Source organism: Apis mellifera, linkage group LG6, assembly GCF_003254395.2.
Source record: "Apis mellifera strain DH4 linkage group LG6, Amel_HAv3.1, whole genome shotgun sequence".
In the NCBI taxonomy this organism is placed as follows: Eukaryota; Metazoa; Arthropoda; class Insecta; order Hymenoptera; family Apidae; genus Apis; species Apis mellifera.
Window position 1 is genome coordinate 5,560,690 of NC_037643.1, and position 27,921 is coordinate 5,588,610.

The 27,921-nt window shown below is 35.4% G+C and overlaps 2 protein-coding genes across 2 annotated transcripts in view; one reads left to right on the forward strand and one right to left on the reverse strand.

The window, feature by feature from the left end:
* Positions 1-27,921, forward strand: part of LOC550870 — a 195,434-nt gene that overhangs the window by 101,359 nt on the left and 66,154 nt on the right. The window lies entirely within an intron of this gene.
* Positions 25,210-27,707, reverse strand: LOC100577819. Its single transcript, XM_003249792.4, has 3 exons — positions 27,432-27,707; positions 25,900-26,122; positions 25,210-25,725 (listed from the first exon to the last, which is right to left on the reverse strand). Exons 1-3 carry the CDS (start codon positions 27,540-27,542, stop codon positions 25,508-25,510), a joined length of 552 nt encoding a protein of 183 aa, XP_003249840.1. The 5' UTR covers positions 27,543-27,707; the 3' UTR covers positions 25,210-25,507.

A 27,921-nucleotide genomic window follows, 5' to 3' on the forward strand; every position in this document is an offset into this window, starting at 1 on the left:
TTCTGGTAGGATGGATTTTAATTCGAAATTTTTCTTCTTTTCTTCTAATTCCAACTTCATTTGTTGCTCATTTTTCTGTGTTCATTGTGTAGATTATTATGGAATATATTCGAAACAACGATATTAGGCTGCAAACAATTTATATTATTTATTGTTCAATTGAGAACATGAATTATATTCTACCAATAACTTTATAATCGATAATAGGAAATAATCGATCAACTTTTCAATATCATCTTCTCTTATGAACTCTTGAACACCATGAACCCTTCGAAATAATAGATTCGTCGAACGATATCGAATCTCTCGATCTCCCCCTAAAACTCAACATCTTAAACCTTGTTCCTCATTTTACTCACACTTTACTCGAAAAACTTGCGGCTTTACGACTCGCCTCAACAACTGTAACTCGGTCTCTCGACGAGATGCAAATCGATCCAAAGGTTGGCCAACCTTCCCCAATTCGTTCGCGACGCACCCCATTTGCAAGCTCTCGTTTATTCGGCAAATCGACACGCGATACGTGGGGGGCGGTTTTCCAAGTAGGAAGTTGTTCGTGGCTCGTTTTACCGATCACCGATTCTCCCTCTGACACGCGATACTTGTCGATCCTTCTCCTCGATGCCCTTCAAGTTTTCAAATTCTACTGTTGAACGCGATACGAAATCAATGCGATCCTCGGCCTGGGAGGATATCCTGAAGAAAGAGAAAGAGAGAGAGAGAGAGAGAGAAAGGTTTGGCGCACATGCAAATGGAGGTTTACCGTGCGCGGGCACGCGAACGGAATCGTGTAACTGCGAGGCTCGGAGATCTCAGGATATGACGTCACGCGCGCTCTGTTGGAATCTTGGTGGCGGCGTGACCGGAATCGAGATGAGACGAGACGAATGAAACGATGGAGGAGGAGTGGAAAGCGTGGATCCTGTGCAAAGTAAAGGAGAAGTTAGTGTTGATATAGTTTTTCATGTGTCGTTGTTCATAGTTATTTCATAAAACGAAGTGAAATTATAAATTAAAATTATATTATACTATTCCTCTCAAGTTTTGTCAAATTAATAATAAACTTTTGAATCTTAAAATTCGTTCTTGAGATTGTAATCTAAATAATAGATTGATTAATATTTAATTTATTAACAAGTCTGTTATTTGGATTGTTTCAAGAACGAGTTTTATTATTAATTTAAGGAAAGGTCTTGAGAGGAAGGAGCATTGAATGCATAGTTTATAATTATACCTCGTTTTATCCTTTAAATAATAGAGTTATTAATTTATTAATAATTATCTAAATTATGCAGAGAATTTTGAAGAAAGAGACGGTCTAGAAAATCTGAAATTAGAATTAGAGTAGAATTTAATTTAGTTAAATTAGAATCATGAATATGTTCGTATTGTGCTTGAAATTTATATTAATCTCTACAAATGTTTCCATGAATGCATTTCATCCCCTATATATTATTGCTTATTCAAGAAATCTATCTTATCTGAGAACCAATCTAATATTCACGTAGCCGGATCCCAATACCGAATCCCAACAGCTGAATAAGATTAGATTCGATCTGATAGAATGCGGAGCATAATGTATATATATTACACGCGAATTCGAAATTCAAATCCTCGCGTGATACGACTGTCAAAGACTGTCGTCGTGGTGGAGGATCTTGCATCACGTTTCTCGATTCGAAATTAAGAATAATTGTGCTATTCTATTTACAATCGAAATTTACATTTACACATCTCTAACAAATTACTAATCAATTGTTGTAAAATCATAAGAATTCGTTATTACAATTTACGAATTCTTATAATTTCATATCGACAAGCAAACCACCATTTTATCGTATAAAAGGATCATTAAATAATCATCTAATATCGATTAATTTTTTTACACGAGATAAGTGTAATTTATCTATACAATACTCTCTCTATTAAAGTTAAATCTCATCTAATATCCTTATAATTAAAGATTTCTATCACTCTTTCTATCACCTCTTCCTCTAATCCTTCCAATTCAATTTATAATTTTTATAAAATCGTTCCTTGACACCCACTCGTCGCAATTAAACGATTACAAACAATAGTGTCGTCGCTTTCCTCCCGGGAAGACAAATTGGCCAAAATTAAATCGAGCCCCTCCCTTTTGTTTCTTTGATTATCCGCTTCTTAATTTTAACCCTTTTAGAATCAAAGCGCGCCACTGATCCGATTAAACCCGATTCACTCGTTATAAACTCGTCGTCGAATCCTCTTCCAATATTTCCCTTCCTCCTCGTGGCTCGCTCATAAATCACGAACTCACGTCGTCACCATTTTCGATATTTATTTCGACGCGAGGGCCACCATCTTCCCTCCCCAATTTCACACCGCGAATTTCACATCATCTTCTCCCCCAACTTCTCTCCCTCCCCGTGGAAATCGAGGACGTAAGGCGACGTGTTCCAATGATAATTCACGACAAACGTTATTCATAGCGGAATTTAGGTCCAGAGGTTATCTTGGCAGGTCCGATTTTGGGGTGGTCCGGCCGAGGGGTGGGATCACCCCTTGCGGCCGGCTCCGCGGGAGGCGGCACGGCCATGCAAAGTGAGCCAGGGGTTGTTAGATTAAACTGCAACCCCTCGCGACGCCCCGGATGCCTAGGACGCCGCGACGGGTTAAAAACAGACAGGAAGAGCATGAGTCATCCCTTAGCGAGGATTCGAGTCCCTCGCGAGAACAAACAAAAATCGCGTGTGGGATTTTTCCGTTGGGAGATCCAGAGGGGAGGGGAGGGAAGGACGTCTTGTGAGAAAAGACAAGGGAAGGAGGAGATCTCTTCTTCATTCACTGTCTTCTCTTCCTTTGAACATCCTTGCCTTTTGTTTGTTTGTGTAGGGAGAAGTGTAGGCTTAAGCGTGTGTAATTGATTGGTTTGGAGAAGGGAAACGGAGGATTTGTTTGGAAAGAACGAAGTTGGGATTGGATTGAATGAGATTGGAGCGCGAGTTTGATTCGTTTAAACTGTTTGGTATTTTTGGTTGAACGATCATTAAGCGGGTCGGATTTTGCTTCTGGATTGTCCATCCTGAAAAATTGAGAATTAGATTTAATATATCATCTTGAACGAGTATATCGATATGTCTGTTTAAAGAAATAAAATTAAAATTCCGCGAAGAATAAAATAATTGGTGTTTGCACAATTGGATGAAAATTGTACTATGGGCGAGAAGCTTGGTATTTACTCAAACCCAGAGGTTGGTCAGGGCATTTACTAATTTCCGCGACAGAGTCACTGACAAATTTTGTGTATCAGTGAACAAAGGGCGAATACTGAAGGGGTTCTAAACAAGTGAGTCCGTAGGGGTCGATTTATTCCTCAAGCTGTTCTCGACATTCCATCCATGAAGTAGACTACACGTATCTATTATTACAAGAGGCCACTAAAGGGTTTCTAGTTTTACCTACCCTGCGATATCACTTTGAATTTCCCTCCCCCTTTTCTTTATATCGGCTCATCGATTCTGTTCTGATCCTTTGGTTAAAATGAATTTTAAACTTCTATTAATCAATAATTAAATAAAACAAATTAGTATCTTCACGAATACAAAATGCTTTAAACAATTTACGATTATTTTCAATTCGTGAATCAATATTTTAACCAAAATATCGTTTTTTTTGTTCACAGGTAAGCGATCAAAATCAAAATCGATGTCAACCCACAACAATCCCGAATTCGTGAGTACCTAATCTACGTGAGCCAGCCAATAAGTAAGTAACTAATTTTTATTCTCCTCTAAAGAGATATATCTCTTTCCATTTCTACCAATATTTTTTGAAACCACTATTCACAACTATATTCGAATCATTGTTGAAATTTTCGATTTAGTTCTATATCCAAATCCAAAAATCTAAACATTTTCAACGTTCCTTCAATTCGTTAATCCTCTCACGTACTTTCTCGGTGCTGTCACGAGTGCAACAGTTTCCGAATCTCTTGATAAATCGATAGTTGGCCGATATCGGTCGTCGAATATGTGGCGCAGATCCAATCTTGCGAATCCTCTGGGAATCGTGGCCTTGTACGTCCCCGGTTTCGTCCCCAAGAAAGTGTTTTAAATCTCCCTGGCAGCCACCCTCGCCCTCAATTATTCCCATGGAAACGATTCCATGCCCGAAACCTTTCCACGCGTCCTTCCAATCTCGTTTCGGCCTCTTACCTTAATATAGGCGCGCGCGGTTAATTATTTCCGTCGACAAAGAAGCTGCGCCGCGAAAACTTTGCGGATGATCGATAATCTCGGGAGAAATTTCGAGCGGCAAAAGCGCGAAGGGTCAGCGAGGCTCATTGATAATCGCGCGGCTCTCTGGACGACGAGGGAGAAGCATACGAAAGCACTTATCCTTTTAATCTTTTAATTACACGCCGTGCCGAGCTCCTCTCCTAATTTCCTCTCCTTTCCCGCCAAACGATTCTTTTGTCTTGTTTTTCCCGTGCGCTGCAGAGATAATTTCACGTTGATTCTTTTTTTTTTGTCGAGCGATGAGAATAGAAGGGGGAGGGAATTTTAAAAATTATAGGTACGGATTTATTTGTTGTAGGAAGTTTGGGAAGGGAGAGTTTGGGGATGAGCATTATGAATAATAATATACTAATGGAAAGGAGTCGATTTAGTGTTAGGATAGTGTTAGGTGCTGATGCATATTTATCTAAATGCATATGCATGTAAACTAGGTGCATATTACATGTAATAAATATGCTTAGTTGCATTCTTCGTATCATCTCTATTACATGCAACACAACTATTATATTATATTATTAAAACAATTGAGATTTTTATTTTATACCTTAAGTTAAATAATATATTTTTGTTCGCATTGAACTTAATCTATATATCTATCTTATAATTTAATTTATTTTTTTTTTTTAAATGAAATGATTGTTTAAATTAGTAACACAATTACTTTTATAATAATCTTTACAAAAATCTTTTAATATATTTATCGCTTGATGAAATTTAAATCTAATTTAAATCTCAAAAAAATCTCAATTATATATAATATATATAATAGTTATATAATATTTTAAATCTTACAAGAAAAAGAAAGCTAGAACTTTGCTAAGCTATTTCTAAAATACGCCACTTCAAGGTCTATTTTCGATCAATCAATATTCCAATCTGTTCTATACGTAGCATAAAAAATTATCCTATAATTTCTCACTATCATATACATATAGATACATAGGCTTCATTAATATTTTCCAATCACTCGAAATTGAGGGGGAGAAAAAAAGAAAAGAAAAAAATATGTAGAACAGGCGAGGTCAGGAAAGTTTCCAGGACACGAGTACCTTTTTTTACGACGTCCTATCTTTCATTCCACTACTACTTTGCACTTTTCTTCAACGTGTAATCCAGTTCTCGCCGGTTATAAAAGAGGCGAGGGAATTGTTCGAGGAGGAGAGAAGAAGTCGAGCTTGAAAAGAAAGAGTTTCGTGGATGAGGACTCCTTATATGGCCACATGTCGTGTCCAAGATCCACTTCACGCCCGCTTGAGAAAATCTTGCTGGATTTTCTGGGCAAGAGAAGGCGGCGAAATCGTGTCGAAGGTGTTCTTTAAGGTGTTTAACTATCATCGTGATGCACGTTCTTCTCTTGGATAGCATGTCTTGAAAAGATGCGAAAGACGCGAGAACGGAATGGAATTCGATGCAGTATAGTTGATCTATCGTCCTGTAACACGAACGAAAACGATTAAGGCTCGATTATTTTGCCGAGTTTTTCTTTTTTATGCGTTGGGGGGGAAAAAAGAGTTATGGTATTATCGTAGTTAATCCTTTTCTTTTGATAGAAATTGTTGCCTCGAATATTGACGGATATTAGATTTAGGCGAGAGGGTTGAAAATAATGAAAATAATAATTTTTGAAAAATTTAACCTATTAAAGATGAGGGAATCAATATACTTAGAGAAGATTAATAAAAAATTTTTTAGTTATACTTAATATAATTAATATATAATTATTAATTTATATTTTTTATATTTTAGTATATTTAATATAAAAAATATAAATGAATATATTATATATTTTTCTCCTCGTATTCAGTTTTGTTTGCACGATAATTAAATATTCATAAATAAATTCATAATTCATATACTAAATACAAATTTCTTAAAAAAATAAAAGAATTAATATATTTATTAAAGATTAATAAGAAATTTTTTAGTTATACTTAATATAATTAATATATAATTATTAATTTATATTTTTTATATTTTAGTATATTTAATATAAAAAATATAAATGAATATATCATATATTTTTCTTCTCGTATTCAGTTTTGTTTGCACTATAATTAAATATTCATAAATAAATTCATAATTCATATACTAAATACAAATTTCTTAAAAAAATAAAAGAATTAATATATTTATTAAAGATTAATAAGAAATTTTTTAGTTATACTTAATATAATTAATATATAATTATATTTTTTATATTCCATAAAATTAATAAAACTAATAAAATTAATTTGTTAACAAAAATTTTTATTTAACATAAGAATTACGAATTTATTTATGAATATTTAATTAAAAATAATCCTGCGAACTGATACGAGAAGAAAAATGTACAACATATTTATTCATATTTTTTATATTAAATATACAAAACGTATGAAATATAAAAAATATAAATGAATAATTATACATTAATTGTATCAAGTATAATCTTGTTAAAAAAAACTTGTTATAAATTTTCCACAAACGTATTAATTCCCTTATTTTTTTCAATCAATCTAAATTAATTTATTAAAAAGAATTTTTATTTAATATACGAATTATAAATTTAATTAATATATATATATATTTTAATATCGCGATACTTTCTAAAAAAACTATTGCTATAAAAAATACGACACAATAATTATCGAAGAATCGATCACGGGATGATTTGATTGATAATAAAAAAATACACAGCGAGAAAAAGTGTATTAACAAAGGAAATAGGAATAAACTACGTTATACACGTGCGAATCGTTCCGACGACTTTGTTGTACTACGGCGAGCTCGCTGTGCGCGTCGCTACGGCGCGCTCGAAAGGAGGGAGAAATGAAAACAGAATCGAAACGCGGTCGCGTTCGATGAATACATTCGAATATATATAATGTATATAAACTATTCTCGTACGTATTATAATTAAATATCGCATATATACGTATAATCGATAACGCGGAATAATTCTAAAACGATCGAAATTGTTTTTCTCGCTCCTCGACGCATACTTTTTTACTTTCATCGAAAAAATACCGTCGACGAAACTCTTATAAATAATCGGATACATCCGTGGCGCGAATAATATCGAAGGAAACAGGAGAAAACAGGGTGGTTGTCTGGTCAGACGAGGCACAATGGTCGTTGGGAAAAAAAGAGAAGAAAAGAAGAACGCGAGAAAAGTAGAGGAATCCGCGTAGCCTGAAGAAAGGACATTTCGCGGAGGACGATTCATTTCGGGCAGAGGACTTTCATTCGCGCAGAAATCGCGAAAGATGAAAGAGGGTGAGGAGAAACTCGTCTTACGCGTCACCCTCCCATTTACATTATGCCTTTCTCCTCGCCTTCCCTTTTCTTTATTTCGTAATATGCCTATCTACGGTTTCCGTGCGGTGTCTGCCTTTATGCAGCTGATGTAAGAAGGAAGAGAGGAGGAGAGAAACCTTCCCCTCTTTGTCTTGGATTCTTCTTCACGTTGTTTAAGAGGACGCGAAGAAAAAAATCGTGGAAACTATCTTCGAATCATTATTTTAAAATGAGTTTAAAGTTTTTGATCTTTGAGAAGTGATCGAGGTAATTGAGTTTTATTCAATTGTTAAGGTAATAGTTTGATGGGGAAAAAATCGAGAAAAATCGTGAAAGTTAGTTTGAAATCATAATTTTTAGGGAATTTAGGAAAATACTTTAGGTTTTTCTAAAGTTTCTTTAATTGTTAGATAACACTTTGGAGGATGGAAGGTATTCTTGAATCGTTATAATTGGAATTGGAATTTAGTAATTTTAAAAAATTTAAACAACGATCAAGAAATAGAATTCTAATTCTTTAGAAAGAAATTTTAAATTCAATCTTATGTTTTAATGCAATTCTTAAGAAAGAAAAGTTAGATGAAAGGATATATGTTAAAATACAATTTAATTTATTTTAAATTCACAATGTATCGGTGTTTGTATCTAGTAAGAAATGGAGATTATGAACAAAGTAGATTTTATATTGGAAAAAGAAATAGGTAGAAGATAGGAAAAAAGAAATTTAAGAGGAAAAATTACTTTCTTACGAAATTAAATTGTTGAATCTCAGAGATTTTACTCGAGCCAGGAAGCCATTTACATTTCTTCAGAAGGAAAATCATTTATGTTTCTTGTAGTAGAGACTTTATACAAATGATAAAAAGAAGTTTTCTAGAGTGATAGAATCGAGTTGTTGTAATAATAAGAGAGTTGCACTTTAAAGGATAAAAAATGCAAATATAAAGTGCATTCTTAATATTTCTTCGATACGATGTAACAATATTATAAAATCTTATTGTTATTACATTATTATTGAATGTAAAAGAAAAAAAATGTAGTTTTATACGAAGATAAAAATTGAAACATCAAATGATATTTCCTTTTTAACAGATATTTCTCCATGGAAATTTTTTAAAGAGAAAAAGATTATCGGAATATAATTTGTAGAATTTTTCTAATAGGATTTAAAATATAATGAAATGATTTAAATGAAACAATAATTTGATTTACTCTACTCTTTTTCTTTAATTTTATTTTTAAAGTTGAAAATATTTCTATTTTAGTTTGAAAAGCATTCTATATGTTAATAAAATTGTTTTACATACATATAGCATTATAAATATAATTTCATAAATATTTATTAAGTTTAAAATACATCCAATACTTCTCAATTTTGTATCAATATTAATGTAGCTATTATTATTTTCAATTCGTGCTAATAAGAAAGTATATATTTGATGTTTTTTCAAAATCTTTTTTTCTTTTAAATTTCTTTTTTTCTCGATTTTTCCCCAATGAATAATTTTTCTTTTAACCTTACAATCTTTATACAATTTCATATCTGTCTAAAAATCTTTATTTACCAAAAAGTATAACATTTGGATCAAACATTTAAAATAATGATCGAGAATAATTTCAATGAATCATTCCATTCCTAACATCGTTATCATCCATTCAAAAAAAAGAGAAACACTCACAAATTCCCACTTATCTTCATCTCGTTAAATTATTCAAATCACGATCATACTACCAACCACTATCAAACCACTGTCACTAGAAAAATATAATTTCAATTTCCAATCATGAAAGAAAAAAAAAGAAACGACTAACTAAAAAATGCACGAACGTGGGGGTGAAGAGAGTCGTCCTTAAAAGATGACGATGTTTTCAAGGGAGATCCCCGAAATGAATTCTCGAATCGAACTTAGAGGGTTCGTGCTCGAACCGTGGGTCTTTTCGCGAGTGCACACAAGGGTGGTGGGACGGGAATTCTCATTTGAGGAATGAACCTGACTCGTTGCTGACGTTGCTGACACTATGCGTGCCGGCCCTTTTGTCACGTCGTAGCGAAAGTGTATTTCCTCATTAGGGCCAGCCTGGTGCAATCCTAGGAGCGAAAGCGCCCGTCTGGTGGGGAGGAGAGTGGTGGTTGTCGACATAGGGGTCGAGAGACGGCAGCAGTAGGATCTCCTCGCTTCGATCCTTTTCCGCGAAGAGACAAAGGACCCTAAGATTTTCTCAGGATTGGATGAATACGCGCGTTTCGTGGTTGCCATTTAATTCCGTCCCGTCTACGAAGACTTTCGTACTCGTTTCTCTATTATTTTTATTTCGTGTTGTTGAAAAAGAAATAATTCTAGGGAATTTTATTATGTCGAATGGTTGGTATGAGCTGGATGCGAAAGATTCTACGGGCTTGTCGATCGACTTTCGATGGATTGTTATATTCGAATTGTCAAAGAGGAGTAATTCTAGGGAATTTTGTGTATCGAGTGGTTGGCACGATTGGTATTTCTATCGGTACTTCCATTTTTTTACTAGTTTTCGTATCTTATCCCCAATTTTGTTAAAACTTGGTTCGTTAAAACTTTGGTTACTTTTATATCGACATCAAATTTTCGTAATCACGTCTAATATCGTTAAAGAAAAATAATTCTAGGTAATAATCGATCGGTTGATACAAATTGGATGGAATACAGATTCTACAGAGTTTTGATTTTTAATGAATTCTCACGTTCATATAAGAAAGACAATTCTAGGTAATTTTATTATTGGTTGGTTTGTATCTCCTCATCATCTTTCCAAGCATACGGATAAATTACTTTTACACTTTCCTACTAGTTATCTTATCCTTCCAACTCTGTTAAAACTTGGCTCCAGAAACTTTTATCTCGATCTCGAAATTTCAGAGAAAGCTTCCCTATATTTCCCTTCGCATGGATTTTCCTCCACGTTTTTTTTTTTTCCTTCCCTATTTTCCTTTTGTTTTCTCGTTCCAACTCGAGCTGGGAAACGGAGATACACAAATTCGTTCCGCCTTTGTTTCCCTCCGGGATTCCTCGCACGCCTTTCCGTCAAACGTTTGCGAGCACGAAATGGAAAGCATATTTTTGTAGTGCACGCTCGAACAGCGTGCAGCGCCGGAAGGAAGTTCTGTCCCCGTGTCGGTGACGTGTGTGCGTGCACGCGTTCACAGACATAGTTTCTGAGCTTTTGTGAAAAGTTGAACGGATTTTGACAGTTAGCGAAGAGTTTCCATTCAACTGGTCGGAGGCGACGTTACGCTGCCCTCTGTTGGGACGAGTAAAACTTCTTATCAAGTTCTGAACGCGCAAATTTCGGGAATTTTTGTGGAATTAGATTTCGGTGTGTATTTCGTTTGGAATTTCATTGCTTCGAAAATTAATATTTCATAAATTTGTATAAGCGATTTAGAGGAATTTTTAGAATCGAAAACGTGTAAATTCTATTTGATCCTTTGTGAAATTGATCTTCTTAGAAATGAAATTTGAATGGATGAAGAAAAATTTCAACATCAAAATTTTGATTCAAGGAAATTGTATGAAATTTGAATATGATTTTAAATTAATTTCATGAGAATGTTAAATCATAATTCTCTAATTGAGTTTGAAATAATAGAAAAAAATTATGAAAAATTTGAGAAAAAGAATAAATAAAAATAAATAACTACTTTTAAAGTAATTATTTATTCATTATCAAGTATATTTTTAACAAAACGTTACGTAAAGGAAAGAACGATTTAAATTCATTTAAATTCCATACATTTTTCATTTAATCCTTTTGAGAATCATAATTCTTATATTCTTCGCGCAATTTGATAGAGGGCTGCTTGCGTAATATGGCATTCGTTAACGTATTTTTAATTATGCGGCATAGATAGGTCGCAGGCTGTAAATGACGGCCAGGGGAATAAAACGGTGTGGATCTTGACGAGAAGAAAGTTTTAATTGCGTTAGACAGCGGGTAACTTGTTACTTAGAAGTGGAGGGTAATATTTGAATGCAATTACGCTTCCTTTGAAACCATCTTCACTTCCCTATCAGGTATTCAGAACAAATCTGAGATTCATCTTTGCGACTCTACCATCTAGATGATATGAATTTTTATTGTTTTCTTAGAGTTGAAAGGTTGAAAAGTCAAATTTTGAATATATGAATCTAAAATTATATATAATATAATTTTATTCTTTTCAAACTTGCTTCTTCTCGTTCAGTATATCCATATAGCTTTAATGATATAATATAATTGTCAATACAAATTAATCTTTAATTATATTAATCATAATCACACGTATTTATTATTATCGTTAATCCATCATCAATCGTTAATTAAATCAATTAGATTATCATACATTTTACATTACCAACATCAAACAATTATAATAGTTTAAATTTCCAAGTTGTTATATACACAATTAAACTAGAATCATCTAATCAAAACGTAGGCACGTATCATTACAATTTTCCTTAATCAATGTTCAAATCATTCGCTCGTCGAAATTACACAAATCCCTCAAGTCCAAACAAATCCAACTCCAAAAAAAAAAAGAAAAGAAAACCCAATACTCCCAAAACATCCTCCAGGCGGAAATTCTCTCATAATATTTCTCATAATCTTCGTTCCCCTGGCATCTCCCCGGCTTCTCCTTATTTCTTTTCTCTCTCGAACACGATCGGTTTTCGTCCGTCCATCCCCCCCTTGGCCCGATACCGCATACCAGAGTTCGATAATAGAATTTGGCCGCCCTTCGCGGAACGCGCATACGTTCGATCGGCAGATATGCAAATGATTGCCGTGGGGTGCATAGAGAGGGATGCCAGAGCGGGAGGGTGGCGACTGTCGGGAATCCGTGGTCGTGGAGGAGCGAGGTCGGTCCTCCGCAGACACCTGACAACCGTGGAGAACGCTCCTCCCTTTGGTGTTTGCTCTCAGGCGGAAAAACGCTGGCGTTGTCCTTCGAAGGCTTAGCCTCGGTTAACGACAGGAACACGTGTTGCGCGGCTGTTTTCCGTGAATATGAAACGAGACGAGTCTTAAGATAACGTTCGGGGTGCGAAAGAGTTACGGTGTTATCCTTTGGGAGCACGAAGGGGATGGTTTTCGTAAGGGGATGGTGCACATTCGTGTGCTTCCTTCTCTTTTATGTTTCGTTTGGATGGATCATAGAGAAAGAAAGGGTTATTTATTTGTTTCGCCTATGGAATGATTGTAATAATTTAATTTAATTTATTTGGAAATTACTTGTAATTCATAGTATTCTTATGTATTTGAATTATGAATTTTTCCTCCAAAAATTGTAAATTATATTTCGCGATATTTTATGTTAAAAACAATCGTCGATAGAAACAATGGAAACATCCTCCTCTAAACAACGAAACTTCCAATTAGCAGCGCGCAGCCCGTTGAAACCACCCCTTATTACCTAGAGTCCATTGCCCTCGCTATATCTATTGCACATAAGCATACCTTTCGCGTTATTACGTATCAAAATTATCCATTCATTCCCGTAGAACGTTTAAACGTAATTCTTTAATCAATAATTAACATTAATTTGTTATCTTGCTTGTATATACGTATCATTACATTTGATATCTTTTAACGATATTCTTCCATTTAATCATAAATCAATTTTTATAAAATTCGAAAGATTAAAGTATTAAATATACTTTTCTAAATAAATTACTTCATTCGTGTTTCCCAATTAATCGGATTTATATTCACTATTATCAAAACGTAATACTTTCTTTTATTGAATCAACACCTGTATATCGATGCCATCTATTAAACACAGCTCCACACTTCCGATTCCCTTCTCGCATTACAGAAACAACGTAATAAAAACGTTGATCCACGATTCTTGCTTCTTTTTTTTTTATCAAAGTTCGAAATTTGCTTTGTACGCCCAACGTTCGAGGGGGGTGGATTCATTAGCGGTCCTCCTGTCGTCTGTACGGATGAGGCACCCTCTCGGTGGAACGCGGTTTAGGGTTGGAGGTAGGTTGATTCCTGTGTTTGGTCAAACAGACAGAGAGAGAGAGAGGAAGCAATGACAGAGGCAGATCAGATACAGCCGCAGCTTGGTAACGCAACGAGGTTACCAAGTTATTTCATTAAGTTGGCTTGGTAATAATTATCGTGCGGTTCGCTCGTGCAGCTTTTTTATGAAATTTCGTGGCCCTTGCGAAAACATTTTTCTCCCATTCTTGTACACGCAGCCTGACGTAGAAGGAGCGTCTGCTCGTTGTTGTCTCGTTGGATCGTGAAACAAACCGGGATTCTTTTTCATTCCAATCCCTTTTTTTCTTTTCCTTTCTTTTTTTTTTTATATCTTGTTTCGTCTATTCGGTATTGTGTTTGTTCATTCGGTCGAGGGATATTTGGAGTTTCGTCGAATAAACAGGAGGAGGAGCGTCTTTGGTTGAATTTTTCGAGGGGGAGGAAATCTGGCCGTGAATCAAGGGTGATTATTTCGTACACGGGTTTTCTCTCGTTTCATTTTTGGAAACTAAGTGTGCATCGAGCGTGAGATGTGTATGTATGTGATCCATCGTTTTTACACGCGCTTTCGTCGATCGAGCCATGCTTTTCTTGCCTCGATTGTCTATTGTGTATATCTATCTATGGTTATTTCAAAGCTTGTATCGTATAAATGACGTGGAACGTTTTTTGGTGGTAGAAAGAATGATGGACAATAGAAAATATAGGTTGATTTTGTAGGCGTTATCGATTTTAAATATTTTTCAATTTATTCGAAATTATTAAAGACGATGACGCATCCAGGCGTTATGTTATGGAGATTCGTTGTTATGGGGATTTGCAAGTCACGGTTATTAAAATATCGCTGGTCATCGTTTTCGGATATCGATCTGGGATTAAACTTTCTTTAATAACCTTTCATAAACGATAAAAGTTAAAATTGCAAGGTATATTGCTTATCCTTTTGATTGTAAATTTTAATTATTCCGAATTAAAAAGATTTCTTTGCATCTCGACTCGATATAAATAATTTTATGATATAATTTTATGATTTAAACAATAGTTGGAATAGCCAGTTAGATTGTATCGAATTCTATGTATGTGTAACATTATAGTTAAATATTTATCGTTGGTAGGAACGATTCGACATTTTCGAGAATATAGGTTTTATGCGCGGTTATAGGCGAAAGCATAAGAAGAGGAGGATCAGCAGGGAATGATGTTTACGCGCGAGAAATCGAAAGATATCGGAGCAGTCGAGACCCTTCGATACTTTTCGCCGTTTCCATCTCGCTTTACCCCCTACGGATAACCACCCTTGTGCGAAAATCCACCCGAAGATCCGATACGGGAGATATTTGCGCGTAATTTGAGGATATTTGTAGCGAAACCATTCTCTCCTTCGATCGCGTCTCATGGATGGAAGATTTATCTGCCACGGATTTCAATAGAGGAACGAGAAGCGTAGAATTTTTGTCTTTGTTAACCAATCAATTCAAATCGATCGATCGATCGTCTCGTTTCGATGATATTTGATGAACTTAAAGATTAAAGAAATGAAATTCTCTTTATATTTCAATTTAACACAAATTTAAATCCCATATATCTGAAAAAATTAATTGAAAATTATTACATTTTCTACTAAAACAACAAAAAAGAAAAAAAAAAACGTTCAATACGTTTAATTAAACATCAAAACGAGAAAGATACGTGACTTTCGATCATCGTTTCCATGAACATCGTATGGGGGCACGTTCCACAACAATTTTGGCAAATTGGCTGAGCTGGAAAGTCGAAAACTCTCCTTTTTCCTCCACCCTCCATCTTTGACATTTTCCCTCCCTCGTCCGGCAGGTTACAACCGTCCTCTGTCTGCAGCAAATCCGCCAAAGTCGGATCCAATCTCAGGCTTGGCGTGATTCGCTAAACCATTTAGAGGGGCGGCAAGGGTGGTCATCCTCCCTCCCTCTTTCCGTGTCCATTTCCATGTGGCTCCTCGTTTCCGAAATTTTCGTGGTTGCACGCGCGCGGGGGAAGGGAAAGTCGGTCCTTTCGCCACGCAAGATGGAGAACAACGAAACCACCCCATCCCAATTCCACGGCCAATTATGTCCCAACGTCGCGCGGTTTTAACCCACGCTCTCGGGGATTTCTGCTCTCTCATCCCTTTTAGACTCCTCGTCGTAGACGACGTCGTAGCTCGGATTGTTCTCCTTCCCTGCGTTCTTCGTCTTCCCTTCCTTTCCTCCTCTTCTCTTTTTTTCCTCTCCTTTTCTTTTCCCCTCCCCTACCCCTCTTTCAATGGCCAGTCTCGCCACGACCACCGAGCCCTAGGTCGTGGTTTTTTGTTCTCTTGTTCCTCGGAACAGACGCGTGGACGACGCGATTGTTTTTCTCTGGCAGACGAACGTCTCGAATGGTGGTCTATCTTTAAGTATTGGTAGATTGAAATGGTGTTTCTCGGATGCTTCGGTTTATGGTTCGGGGAATTATGGTTGGAATCGTGCAGGAAAGTGGTTTTCTTGGTGTTTGGAACTTGAAGAGGTATTTATTAATTTATGGAAATGGTATAGAAGGTTAAGAGATTGAAATGTGCAGTTTTAGAAAATTGTTGCTTATACTTTTTAAATTTCTTCCTTAACATATTTTTTTATTTCTTTTTTTTTTATTGTGATTGACTACTCCTTTTGATTAGAAGAAGGTTAGAAGCTAGTCATTCAGCGAAGATTCCAGTGGTAGTACCATTAACACGATTGTCTCCAATTTTCTCGTTTTCCTTAAATCCTCTAATCTTTAATCGCATACGTGCTCAACTTCGTTCTTCATCTTCTCTATATAGGATTTGTTAAATCCTTAAATTTGTTAAATTTATCGCGCAATTTTAAATGTTTCATTCAATATAAAGATTACTTATCAATCTTTCCAAAGACAATATAAATATCGTTTGCTAAAAACGATTAAAATTTAGGTGAAAACAATTTATTTGTGGAAATTCCTCAAAATCGTGGAAAAGAGAATTCATATTTGTATTGAATTAAGTTTCACGTGTACACAGAAAATGTTAAAAATTGAAAATAGAAGGATAGCGATGCAATCCTTGTCGACTGATTTTTGATACATCTAGCAGAGTAGTGTGCGTGTACACAGACGGTGTCTGGCTCACGGACGGTTCAAGGGTGGTTTAGGGGATGAATGCACGAGGGGTTGGTCGTTCCACGGATGCTCACAAACTGGCCGGAACTAAATACTGGAACAAAAGGCACGCCAGCGGCAGTGCGAATTAAAAATGTCTTCGAATGATTGTGGTTCCCTCTGAATCGTGACTTTCGATAAATTCTCTACAAAAATAATCGAGAAGAGTCGTTTTTACCATACAATTTTTTTATAAATAAACGCGACGAGTAGATCAAAATCTATTTTAAATTTCTAAATTAATAAAATTCTAGATTTCTTGAAACACTGGAAAATTATATAAGAAAGCGATCCAGTTTTGTTTAAAATAACTTTTTTCATCTGCAAAAAATAAAATTCTAGGAAGAAAAATATATTTCTTCCTAATTAACTAGTTGAGTGAAAATAAATTTTAACGTCGATCAGAATAAACAAAATTCTTTCGTTTAACGAAAGTAACACGGAGAAATTTCATTACATTTTACGGTCTACATTCCTGTTCGCGTGTTTCCCAACGCAAAAAGAGGAAAGGGAGGAGGTAGAGGGGGTTGACTTTATATCATGGTATACATGAAAAAGCCTGTTCTTCCGGCCGGGTTAAAATACCGCGCGCTTGCATGAAATATTTTTAATGCTTGGCTTTACGGCTGTGTAAGGTTGGATTAGCGGATTGCGAAAAATTCCGGGACGTCGATCTTTTAAACGATTTTTAACGAAGTCGTTATCGTTACCCTCTCAACATTTTAGTGGGATAGACGAAGAAGGAGTTAACTCGTCTAATTTTTCCAATAGTTAAGTAAAGTAAAGGGAATTTTAAAAGTGAAAATGTTTCGTAAAAGTAAGAATAATTATCGAAATATGAAAAAGAAAAATTAATTTAAGATTAATATTATTATTCTGACATGAAATTTTGACTCGAAATTTAAATATAGTGGATTAATTTAATACCATTGATTATTATCAATCACAGATACAAAAGTTTAAAAACATTTCGATATAATCAATCTTCTTCAATAAAGGAAATATAAATCTAGAAAATCGAAACTAATATTCGAAGAAAAGAAATTTGCATAAAATTTTATTGCACATCGACCGACCTGAAAAGTATCGATTGGACAATTATTTTTCTATAAAAAGAAAGATCCATTTTGTTTTCTTTTTCATCTTTTGATAAGTTCTCAACTTCGTCCGGTTTATGGTAGACATTTTTATTAAATTCCACCCTTCCTGCAGCGTGGATAGGGTCACTGAGGGTCGAGTACGGTCGATCGAAGTCACGGATAGAAGGTAAATAGACTCGCTGAAAAATCGGCCAATTCGGGCTGTCCAGTTGGCCAGAAAGAGAATGTTCGAAAAGACGTGGCATCCGTTACAGTCACTCAACAGAAGGCACAAAATGCTTTCAATTTGTAACTTGACGTCGTTTAGATTTACCCCAGTGATCTCTTGGCAACGAGTCCATTTCTGTATTTCGTTTTTCCCCGTCCAAATGTTTGTTTCGCCAGAATATCGAGTATTTTCAACACTTTCTTTCCTTCCTTTTCCACATCTAATTTCCACTTCCAATTCAACTCGTTAATTTCTCAAAGTGTTGTTTCCATTGAGATATTAAGATTCTTTAGAATCTTGAAAAATGAAAATTCCTTTGAAATATTCGTTCGTGCTAAAAGAAATATAACATACTTTGTTGCTTTCACTTATTTAATTCATTCGTAGAAATATGAATCATCTACGTGTCACAATTATTAATTATAATTCCAATAAAAATTTCCATTTCCATAGATAATCGAACGAACGACTATTATTAAAAATCAATATTCCATTCCAAATATAAAATTCACAATCCTCCAATCAAAGGGATCCAGTATCATCCATTCGTTATCCGCTCTGAGAAATTTCTAAACCGTCTCAAGACACCCACTATCTTCCTTCTCCAAGAGACTCGAATCAATGCACTTTGTCCAGTTCGTTACAGTCCATAGAACGAGATCTCAAGACGCTCGTTCGAGAATAGATCCTTCTTCTTCTTACGTTCTTCCACGGTCGAGGAGTTTCTCCCCCAAGAGAGAGAGAGAGATCTAGAGATCGTGGGATGGATTTTATTTCGCGGCTTAACGCCACGCGGGGAAAAAAGAAAAAGAAATCGGCCTCGATCCTGGGAGGATTAGATCGACGACGAACGGCACGCCGTTCCTCTTCTCCTTTCTTTTTTTCTTTTTTTTTTTTCTCCATTTATTTGTCGATGTGCGTCTGACGAATTTGCATGAACCATGGTCACGAATGCTCGCGTGCCGCGATTGATAAAGTTCGGATTAAGCGAACGCTTTATTCATTGCGTCTGTCTTTTTTTTTTTTTTTTTTACTTACGTAGATAGGCGGGGGTGGCTTTGAAACGTGCGTACACTCTCGTTCACGATTATTGGGCGTGTTTCTGTTTAGTAGTTTCTATTTAAAGAATGTTGTGAAATTATATAGCGAGTTGCTTTAAATTTTATTCATTTATTTTTGCATTTTATAATTGATGAGACTTGTATAATAAATTTTATTTAATAATTCTTCTAAATATTTTTGTTATTTTAGATAATTATTTAGAGTTTATATATTATTAGATATATAATAAATATCACTTTATGATAGTAATTTACATTATTAGTTTTTTGATAAAAGAGCAAGTATCTATTGATACGAATACTTGTGAACGAGAATATACGTCGAGATGGATAAGCAGATGAGTGGATTACTCGAATGATTCAGAGTTGTTTCTATGGATTGTGTATAAATATTTCGTAGAATACACTTTGTATATTTTAGAAAGCGAGGTATTTAGATTATCAGAAGTAAGATGGCTTGTTTATAGGATTTGTATATTGATAAACGTGAATAAAAACGAAAATAAGATTAAAATATTTATTGATCTAAATGCGAAGAGCTATTATTAATATTATTATCTTCTTCAAATTTGTACGATGATATATCCTTGATTTGATTCACAATAATTAAAATAAATTATTGCGCAAAATTCTTTTCTTATTATTGAGAACGACTCTTTTCAATGAATTATAATTACATAAGAAAACTATAAGAAAAGAATCGCAATGAAAAGAAAGATACAAATGCGGAACGCTTAAAGAGAAATTTATCAATTCCGAATTTACGATTCCTGTGACGTTTCTATAGATAGGCTCGAAGCTTAAAAGCATCTTCGGGTTAAAAGCCATCGAAGGAATAATTTAAGCGGGTGAGAGTGAGGGATTATTCCTGGTGGGTACACTGTTCCTCGCCTGAATCTGTAGGATCATAACAAATGGCCCGAACCACCCTAATGGAAATAAAGAAACGTTGGAGGTGTTGTTGTTGCCGAAGTAACGATTCGTGGCCGAGGGAGGAAAGGGAGGACGACAAGCGGGTTAAAAGTGGGAAAAGGAGAAAAAAGAGAACGTACGACGAAAGGAAAAACGTGGAAAGAGGAGACGAGAAAATGAGAAAATAGGAAGTAGCGAAATCGAAGAGGAAATAAACAAACGAGGGATAGAGAGAAGAGAAATAGGGGGTGTCGAGTAGGTGAAAACTTTTGTCCTGAATAAATATCCTTCACTTTCTTCTTTTATAGTTTATCATATGACAAGTGAGAATTTTTAGAGATTAGATTAGAAAAAGTGATTTCCACTTGCACTGTTCTCTCAAATTTGTTCCTCTTTCTCTCTTTCTCTTTTTTATATAATTCAATAATAGATTATTTTCTCAAAGATAGAAAAATCTAGATTTTGACTTGTAACAAGACAATTGTTCGAATTTCGCGTTTGTCGAGAATGGATGGAAAGATGTTCGGGATTTTGACAAGCAAATTAAAATCAACTCGCTGGTTTGACGAACTAAAATTGGTCTCTGACAGAACTTAATACGATTTCGAGGTATCGACGTATCATCTCTGCCACTGTTGGATGGATTTTTATTGTTTCCTTTCTTTTTGCGCCGCCCCGTTCGTCTGCCTGTGCTCCAGTCGATAACCGTATATTATTTGAGAAAAATGAATAGGGGAACGAAATTTTAATCAGAAAACTGTCGCTAGGGAAACGAACGGCCCGCTATCCGACAGCGTTGGACGTTTCTTCTTTCTGTTCAAGTCGCTCGTGTTTCTATCAACCTTCCAAAAAAATTAAAATTAACGCATCTTATTTAATCGAAAAATCATTAGCATTAGAGATATTTCGTAGTTTTCTGATAAATTATAATATTTTTTCACATACGTCTCTTTATCATTGAATTAAATATTAATTCAACAATTATTATCGAGGTTTATTATTGGCTTAATTATTAATATTAATACAATTACTAAAATTTATTAATACTTGAATCTGAATAAATCTGAAATAATTTTATCTCTCCTAATTTTATTAACCAAATAATAATTAAGCCGATAAAAATATCAAATTTAATTACTGATTCAATAACGATTGTGCCTGGTTTAACTGTTAAGACACTGTTTGCTTAATGTTATCAAAGACGCCCTCTTAAGGAACTTCCTTTCCTCCTAAAATGTACAAGTCTAAGCCTCTCCCTCCCAGCCTACGATTTCTCAGAGAGAGACGGTCTCAGTGTCTTAGAAGCTTGAGACAACGGGACGGTGGCCGTCTTTTATTGAATTCTTTCCTTTTAACGGTAGTCGGGGGTAGCAGCACTCTCTGTCTGTGTATGTAAATGTAGCTTAGGGGAGTCTAATCCCATGGGAAGTCGGGCAAGGGACGCGAACCGGAGAGAACTGCAGTAAACGATATTCTGTCATTGGTGGGAACCACCCTTATCTCCGCTCTACACGCTCCTATATCACCCTTCGATCGCCTAAAATAGAATCCTAAAATCACGACGTTAATGATGTCGGCATACAAAGCTTATAGACTTAACGAAAAAAATCCGGCTAAATTGGCCTGTGGATCGTATTACGAGAGTCTATTAGTTGAGTAGAATTGAACGAATCAAACTATTCTTCAGTTATCGAGTAATTGAGTTTTCTTCTTCTTCTTATTAGGAAGAAAATAACTAAGTTCTCTATTTATCTTGAGGACGATTCTTTAATTAAAATCAAGGTTAGGATGATCATTTTTGCTGATGTGTTTGCATCACTCGTTCATCTTTTCTAATCTTTTGTTAGAAATTTTATTAAATTCAGTAGTTTGTTTCTTTATATTTTAATTAAACAAAAGAGTCAGAATTGCCTAATATTTCCCTCTTACACGAATACGCCTCAACAAAGCTTTCTAAAGTATTAATATAGATCTTGGAAATGAGAGGAGAAACGCCAATTGATCCGCGAAAGCCTCTCAAGATTCGAACATCCTCGATTCACAGAGGCTTTCGAAGGGTCAGTAAATGGTACATATAGCTTTATGTACGATCTAAAGAAAGGGCATGTACACGTGGTATAAGTCTGTCATATTCAAGAGTCTTCTTTCTTCCACGAGATTATCTCTGCTCGCATTAAAGAGGGTGGCATTGAAAGAGAGGACATTTGGCAAATTAACCTAACCTCCTCTTCCTCCTTTTCTTTTCTTTCTTCTTTATTCTTTTTTTCGATTCAATTTTTATTCTAACGAGGTGTCGAAGAAATTATGGAAGAAAGGTGTAATGATATCGTAATTGAAATTCCATTGAAAAGAATATCGGTTTCTTCCATTTAATATTTCACGTGTATCCACAGGGAGACGATACTCTAACGCGCTCTGCACACAACGAGTAAAATTTAATTATCGGATGTTTCAATATTCCCCGAGGGAGTTCAATTTATCTCGTGTGCAGAGTATTTGCGGCACGTCAGGTGGGTTACCTTTAACGTTCGAAGAGAAACGATTTATAATTAAATGTCTTTGTTACGTGTTTCGTGGATGTTTCGCACCTCGTGGAACGATTTTAACAGCGGGATTTGTAGATTGTAGATTACAATAGCGTTTCAAATGAAATAATAAATATTATTATTTAAGTAATAAAGACTAACAAAGAATAAAGTTTCTCTTGAACGTGCTAAAAACCTGTATACGAGTCTTGGAAGCATTAGGCCCAAGTGGAAAATGTTTTTGGCGCGTTTCAACCTGACCTCGACACGTTTAGTCATTCTTTTGCCGTTTATTTCGTCGCGTAGATCCCAAAGTACATCCATTCTCACAAAGGTTTCAGAGTCTTTTTCTCTTTTTTTTTTTTTGTTGAAGATATTCTTTGGTTTTATTTTTACAATATGTCAGCTTTCGTGCTACTCTTTTTGACGAGGTAATAATTTTCTTTAAAAATATATATGTATATATGTATATATATATATTCTACGTGTTATTTCGTTACGAATATTATTTATGGAACGATGAATATTTTCAATATTTTCGATACACGCGTTTATACGAATTAATGCCGTATTTATGCAATGCACTTTCGATAGTAATCCACAGGAATTGTTATAAACTTTTATTATAACGCGATTTCGATTATTCGTATCGAAATTTCGGATACATAGAACAGTAGAATTTCGATAAGCAGCTTAAATTTTGGAAATGAATAGTAAAATCCTCCATATACAAATTAAGTTTTCTCGTGATAAAATTTTATTAAAAAAAAAAAAAAACTTTCAGAATTCAATTTCACTAATGGAAAATATTTGACAAACACGTGTAGCGTAGAATTTAACACATTTATGATTTTAGAATAAAATTACTAGATGCATGAAACGATAATATCTTTTTCCACGAAGAATGACGATGTAATTTAAAAAGTAGAATAATTTATCGATTTATTTCAATGAAACTCATTCACGAGAACAGTTAAACGGTAGATAGTGGCTCTTAAAAAGCCACGATCCCTGGCACCTGTGCCTCTTTTGTGAACCAGACAATCCTGGATCCCTCAAGTGATGTTCATGGGACATCATGATCCGTGGGGTTGGTTTAATGGGTGTCCCTATGGTGCGGTCACGTGGCCTATATATATACACATATATCTCTATATAAGTGCGGTTACCTACACCGTATGGGGTGACATACCATTAATAGTATAGTGAATGGTCATGAATGACGTCATTTTGAATGATTTACGCATAGGCTTTGGAATCGACTTAATTACAAATGGGATCGTAAACTGTCATCAATATTTTAGATGAATATTCACTAGTTCGTTTACACGAGACTTAAAACAGGATCAATTACCAAAACTTGAATAATTCCAATAACTTTGTACAAAAAGAAATTTCATCATCGATACGAGCCATCTAAATATACCATCTAAATACTAATTACACGAATGCAAACACCATGCTGTATCTACTACTTCTCATCAAGCAACACTCGTTCATAATTATTTCACGAAACCAAGGAGGGTAACACCGGATAGATATGGAGGGGAGAACGGATATAAAACATCCGTGGAAAAAAAGAAGAAGGGAGGAGAAGGAGGTGCACAGAGTCGTCCCTATGGGACGGTCACGTGGCCTATATACCATAGGAAGGCAGGGTCTGTACGTACGGCTATGGATACCGCATGACGGTTCCCCATAAATAGTCGGGTGGACGCCGGAATTTCCATTATATCGCGTACGTAGTCCCCATAAACAATATCATCGAAGTCCACGCCGAAATGGCGTTCCCCATTAGGTGGTGTTTGCCTGCAATATTTATTACGGCCACGGTCATTGTGATACGCGGGATTTATGGCAGGGTTTTGTGTTGAAAATCTGCGGCTCGCTTTTGAAACACCGTTTCGAGATGGGGAGGAGGAGGGAAGTTGGAAAATAGTCGAACGATTTCGACTGGTCGTGGATGGGTTTTGGAACGTTAACATCGCGAACCACTCGATCTTGGAGTTTGCTCACGCATTCCAATGAACGTGAGCTCGATATTTTATCGTCGTGTTGGGGCGTCGATGCTCGTCGACTATGCGACAAGGGTAGTTTCAGCGATAGTTGTAATCACGTTCAATTAACGGCATGGTGGGAGGCGCGTGTAACCAGGAGGTGATATATTTCGAAGTTGTCGTCGTAAACCCGCCCGTTCCTGCAAATTTAACCAATGTTATTCGCGTTTTTCTTTTCTCCGAATTTTCGTCAAATAAATTTTCTTTATTCTACGTAGATTTCAGAATTATTATTTTTTTTTTTCGTGTATCTTATCGGTTAATTAGAGTAATATATTTTAGAATATCTCGTGATTCAAAGTCTTTTTGTTTCCTAATAATATTTTTTATTCGTTTTAAAATTTATGTATTTTATGGTCAAAGAGATATTGCTCGGTATATATTATTATTCCCATTTGGATAAATCGTTTATGACAGTTTTATTGGTGATCCGTGGCAGAGACTCAAGCCACAATATGGGTACGGCCGACTGTTTCAAGATATCATTTCGACCGCAGGTGTTGATGCTCTTGGCTCACTTGCCTGTTACACGAATATTTCATGAGCTCAACGAGTAAGTTGTGCGTCACCCTTCGTAAATGATTCACTCTATAGGAGTGGCGTCTATAAGTATATCTCGAAATTACGATTTCAGAAATTTTATTATTCTTTTTCTTCGTATCTTTTTTATACTTTATATTCGTTGCTCTATCGATTTCAAAGAGAGATTTGCAGTTCGTTAAAAATTAATCTTATAACAAACTCGTTATTAATCTATTTTTCGCTTGCTTCGTCTACTTGGAATCAATCGTTTCTTCAAGTTTGGCAATCCATGGCTTCTCAATGCCAATTAACTCGGAAGATAATTCAATCCTCGACAACGTTTATTGATTAAATACGAAAACGAAATTATCGGTGTTGCATAGAAGTTCACGGTTTGTTTAACAATTCCCGTGATCCACCATCCGAATTCTCCCTTGATTAATGTATGCTCCTAGTTTCGTCTTGAGCTCCTTGAAGATCGGCAAAGGCAGGCTCCTCTCTCGGGACCAAATCATGACGAACTTGTATCCCTGGTGGTGTGTCGTACCCTTGGAGCAGACCAACATCCCGAGAACCGTGTCGTACTTGACAGAGATTATAACGTGGCGAAAAGGCCCTGGGAATAAAATAAAATTGATAAACTTGTTCGAACAGGATAAAATTTTCTGTGGGGAGAGAAAAAAAAGGAAAGGTTACGATCTTTCACTTTATACAGAAACGATATTCTTTTAATAACATTTCATTGCAAATATTAGTTTTATTGACATTCGTCAAGATTGGAAAAATTTACCTAATCTTCTTTTCGATCCTTGGAATTGCCAAGTTGCGGCAACATCTTTCCCATTTACGCTTCCATCGATGTTGACTGCAATTGGAATGTTGTTCTTATAACTGATTGCCGTGAATTTCGCCTGGAACGTGTTGGAAGATGTTTGGCTGACCAGAAACTGTCCACATCTACTCAGACTTGCGTTTATCGGTATTCCAGCAGAGAAATACCATTTTCCTGAAAACTGATATTGGAATAGAGATTCAATATTGCTCGTTATTCTTATCTCTTCTTTTTTCTTCAATGAGAAATTTTCACTAGAAAAATTTTAATCGTTCCTTTGTTGTTCCCTTTTTAAAAAATTCAATCAATTTCCTTTTTGTTTCGTCACATTTTTTTTTTGTAACGTCAGAAATTTCTCGATTATGTAATACCTCGTCGATTTCCCTTTGTACACGTGATAGTAATGGTATATTAGAATCGTGCGTACGCATGCGAGTTTCGAAATTAATGCGTACAATTGTGCGTAACGATCCAATATTGACAAGATTCGTGCTCACGTTGAACCGATGATTCGAAATTTATGTGTGTGGATATAGATACGTCGTATTCATGGATATCGCATGATCGACGAAACGAACTGGCTTTGAACTGGCCTTATGGATGTGATTATGCGAATGTAATCGTGTTTCTGTTTGTGCACAGTGACAAATATGCTGTTATAGTAATTGAGGGATCAGCCAATCATACAAGGTAATCGATAATAACACCGTGACCCTCCTATATATTATCCTAAACATTTATTAACAAATAATCACATTTAATTTTCTTTGCACGAGAATATTTATACTTCTACTTTTTCTATTAACAAATTGTGAATATTAGATTAGAAAAGTATGCGATAAAAGTAATCGTATCTTCCTTGCACCATCTCATTGCTCTATCTCCATCTCGTTTCATCTAACACAAATAATCAACTAAATTATTTTTACATATCAATTTTGATTTAGAATTTCTCGAGAATATATTAACACTTTCTTCTTCCTAATTCATCTTTAAAATATTTGTATTATTAGATACTTTGTACATCACTATACTATAATATTTCTGAAATTACGAGGATTCTATAAGTTGTGAAAAATTTCAATTCCAAATATTTGTATTACTACAATTTACTAGGCACTTTGTACATCACTATACTATAATATTTCTGACGAATTTACTGAGGATTCTATAACTTGTGAAAAATTTCAATTCCAAATATTTGTATTACTACAATTTATCAGACACATTGTACATCACTATACTATAATATTTCTGACGAATTTACTGAGGATTCTATAACTTGTGAAAAATTTCAATTCCAAATATTTGTATTACTACAATTTACTAGACACATTGTACATCACTATACTATAATATTTTTGAAATTAAGGGGATTCTGTAACTCGCGAAAAATTTCAATTCCAAATTCCAAAATCGATCTCGACACGACGTTCATCAACTACGTATTATCCCCTGCTTAAATTAACGCGGATCGTTACGAACATTACCTGGCCCAAGTGCAGCGGCTGTCCAATATCGGGGGAGCAGGGTGTGCAATGGCATATGAAACACGCGAGGGTGCAAATCACCGCCGGAAGTATATCACAGGCGCGCAACATTTTTCGAGGAATTCGTTCGCGCACTTCGCGAGGACTACGGCTTTAAACGGGGATTTCAACTCGATTTATCTACGAGGCATTGCTCGTACTACGAGGGTTCGTCGAACGTGCATATATCGCTGCGGCGAACGCGTGCTCGTGCTTAAATACCCGTGACCGTTCTGTTTATCGACCCTCCTCCTATTTATGTACGCTCGCACGCCACTCCGTAAACCGGATTTGTCTTCGGCCGCTCTTCGTTTCTTGAGAATTATTGAGAGATCAATGACGTTCGCGTTTCGTGGGATTTACGTTTTGCATTGAAATTTTGGGAATTGAAATGGCGATATATGTATATATATCTGGCGATGATATATTGCGAAACTCGTGCAGGCGTGTA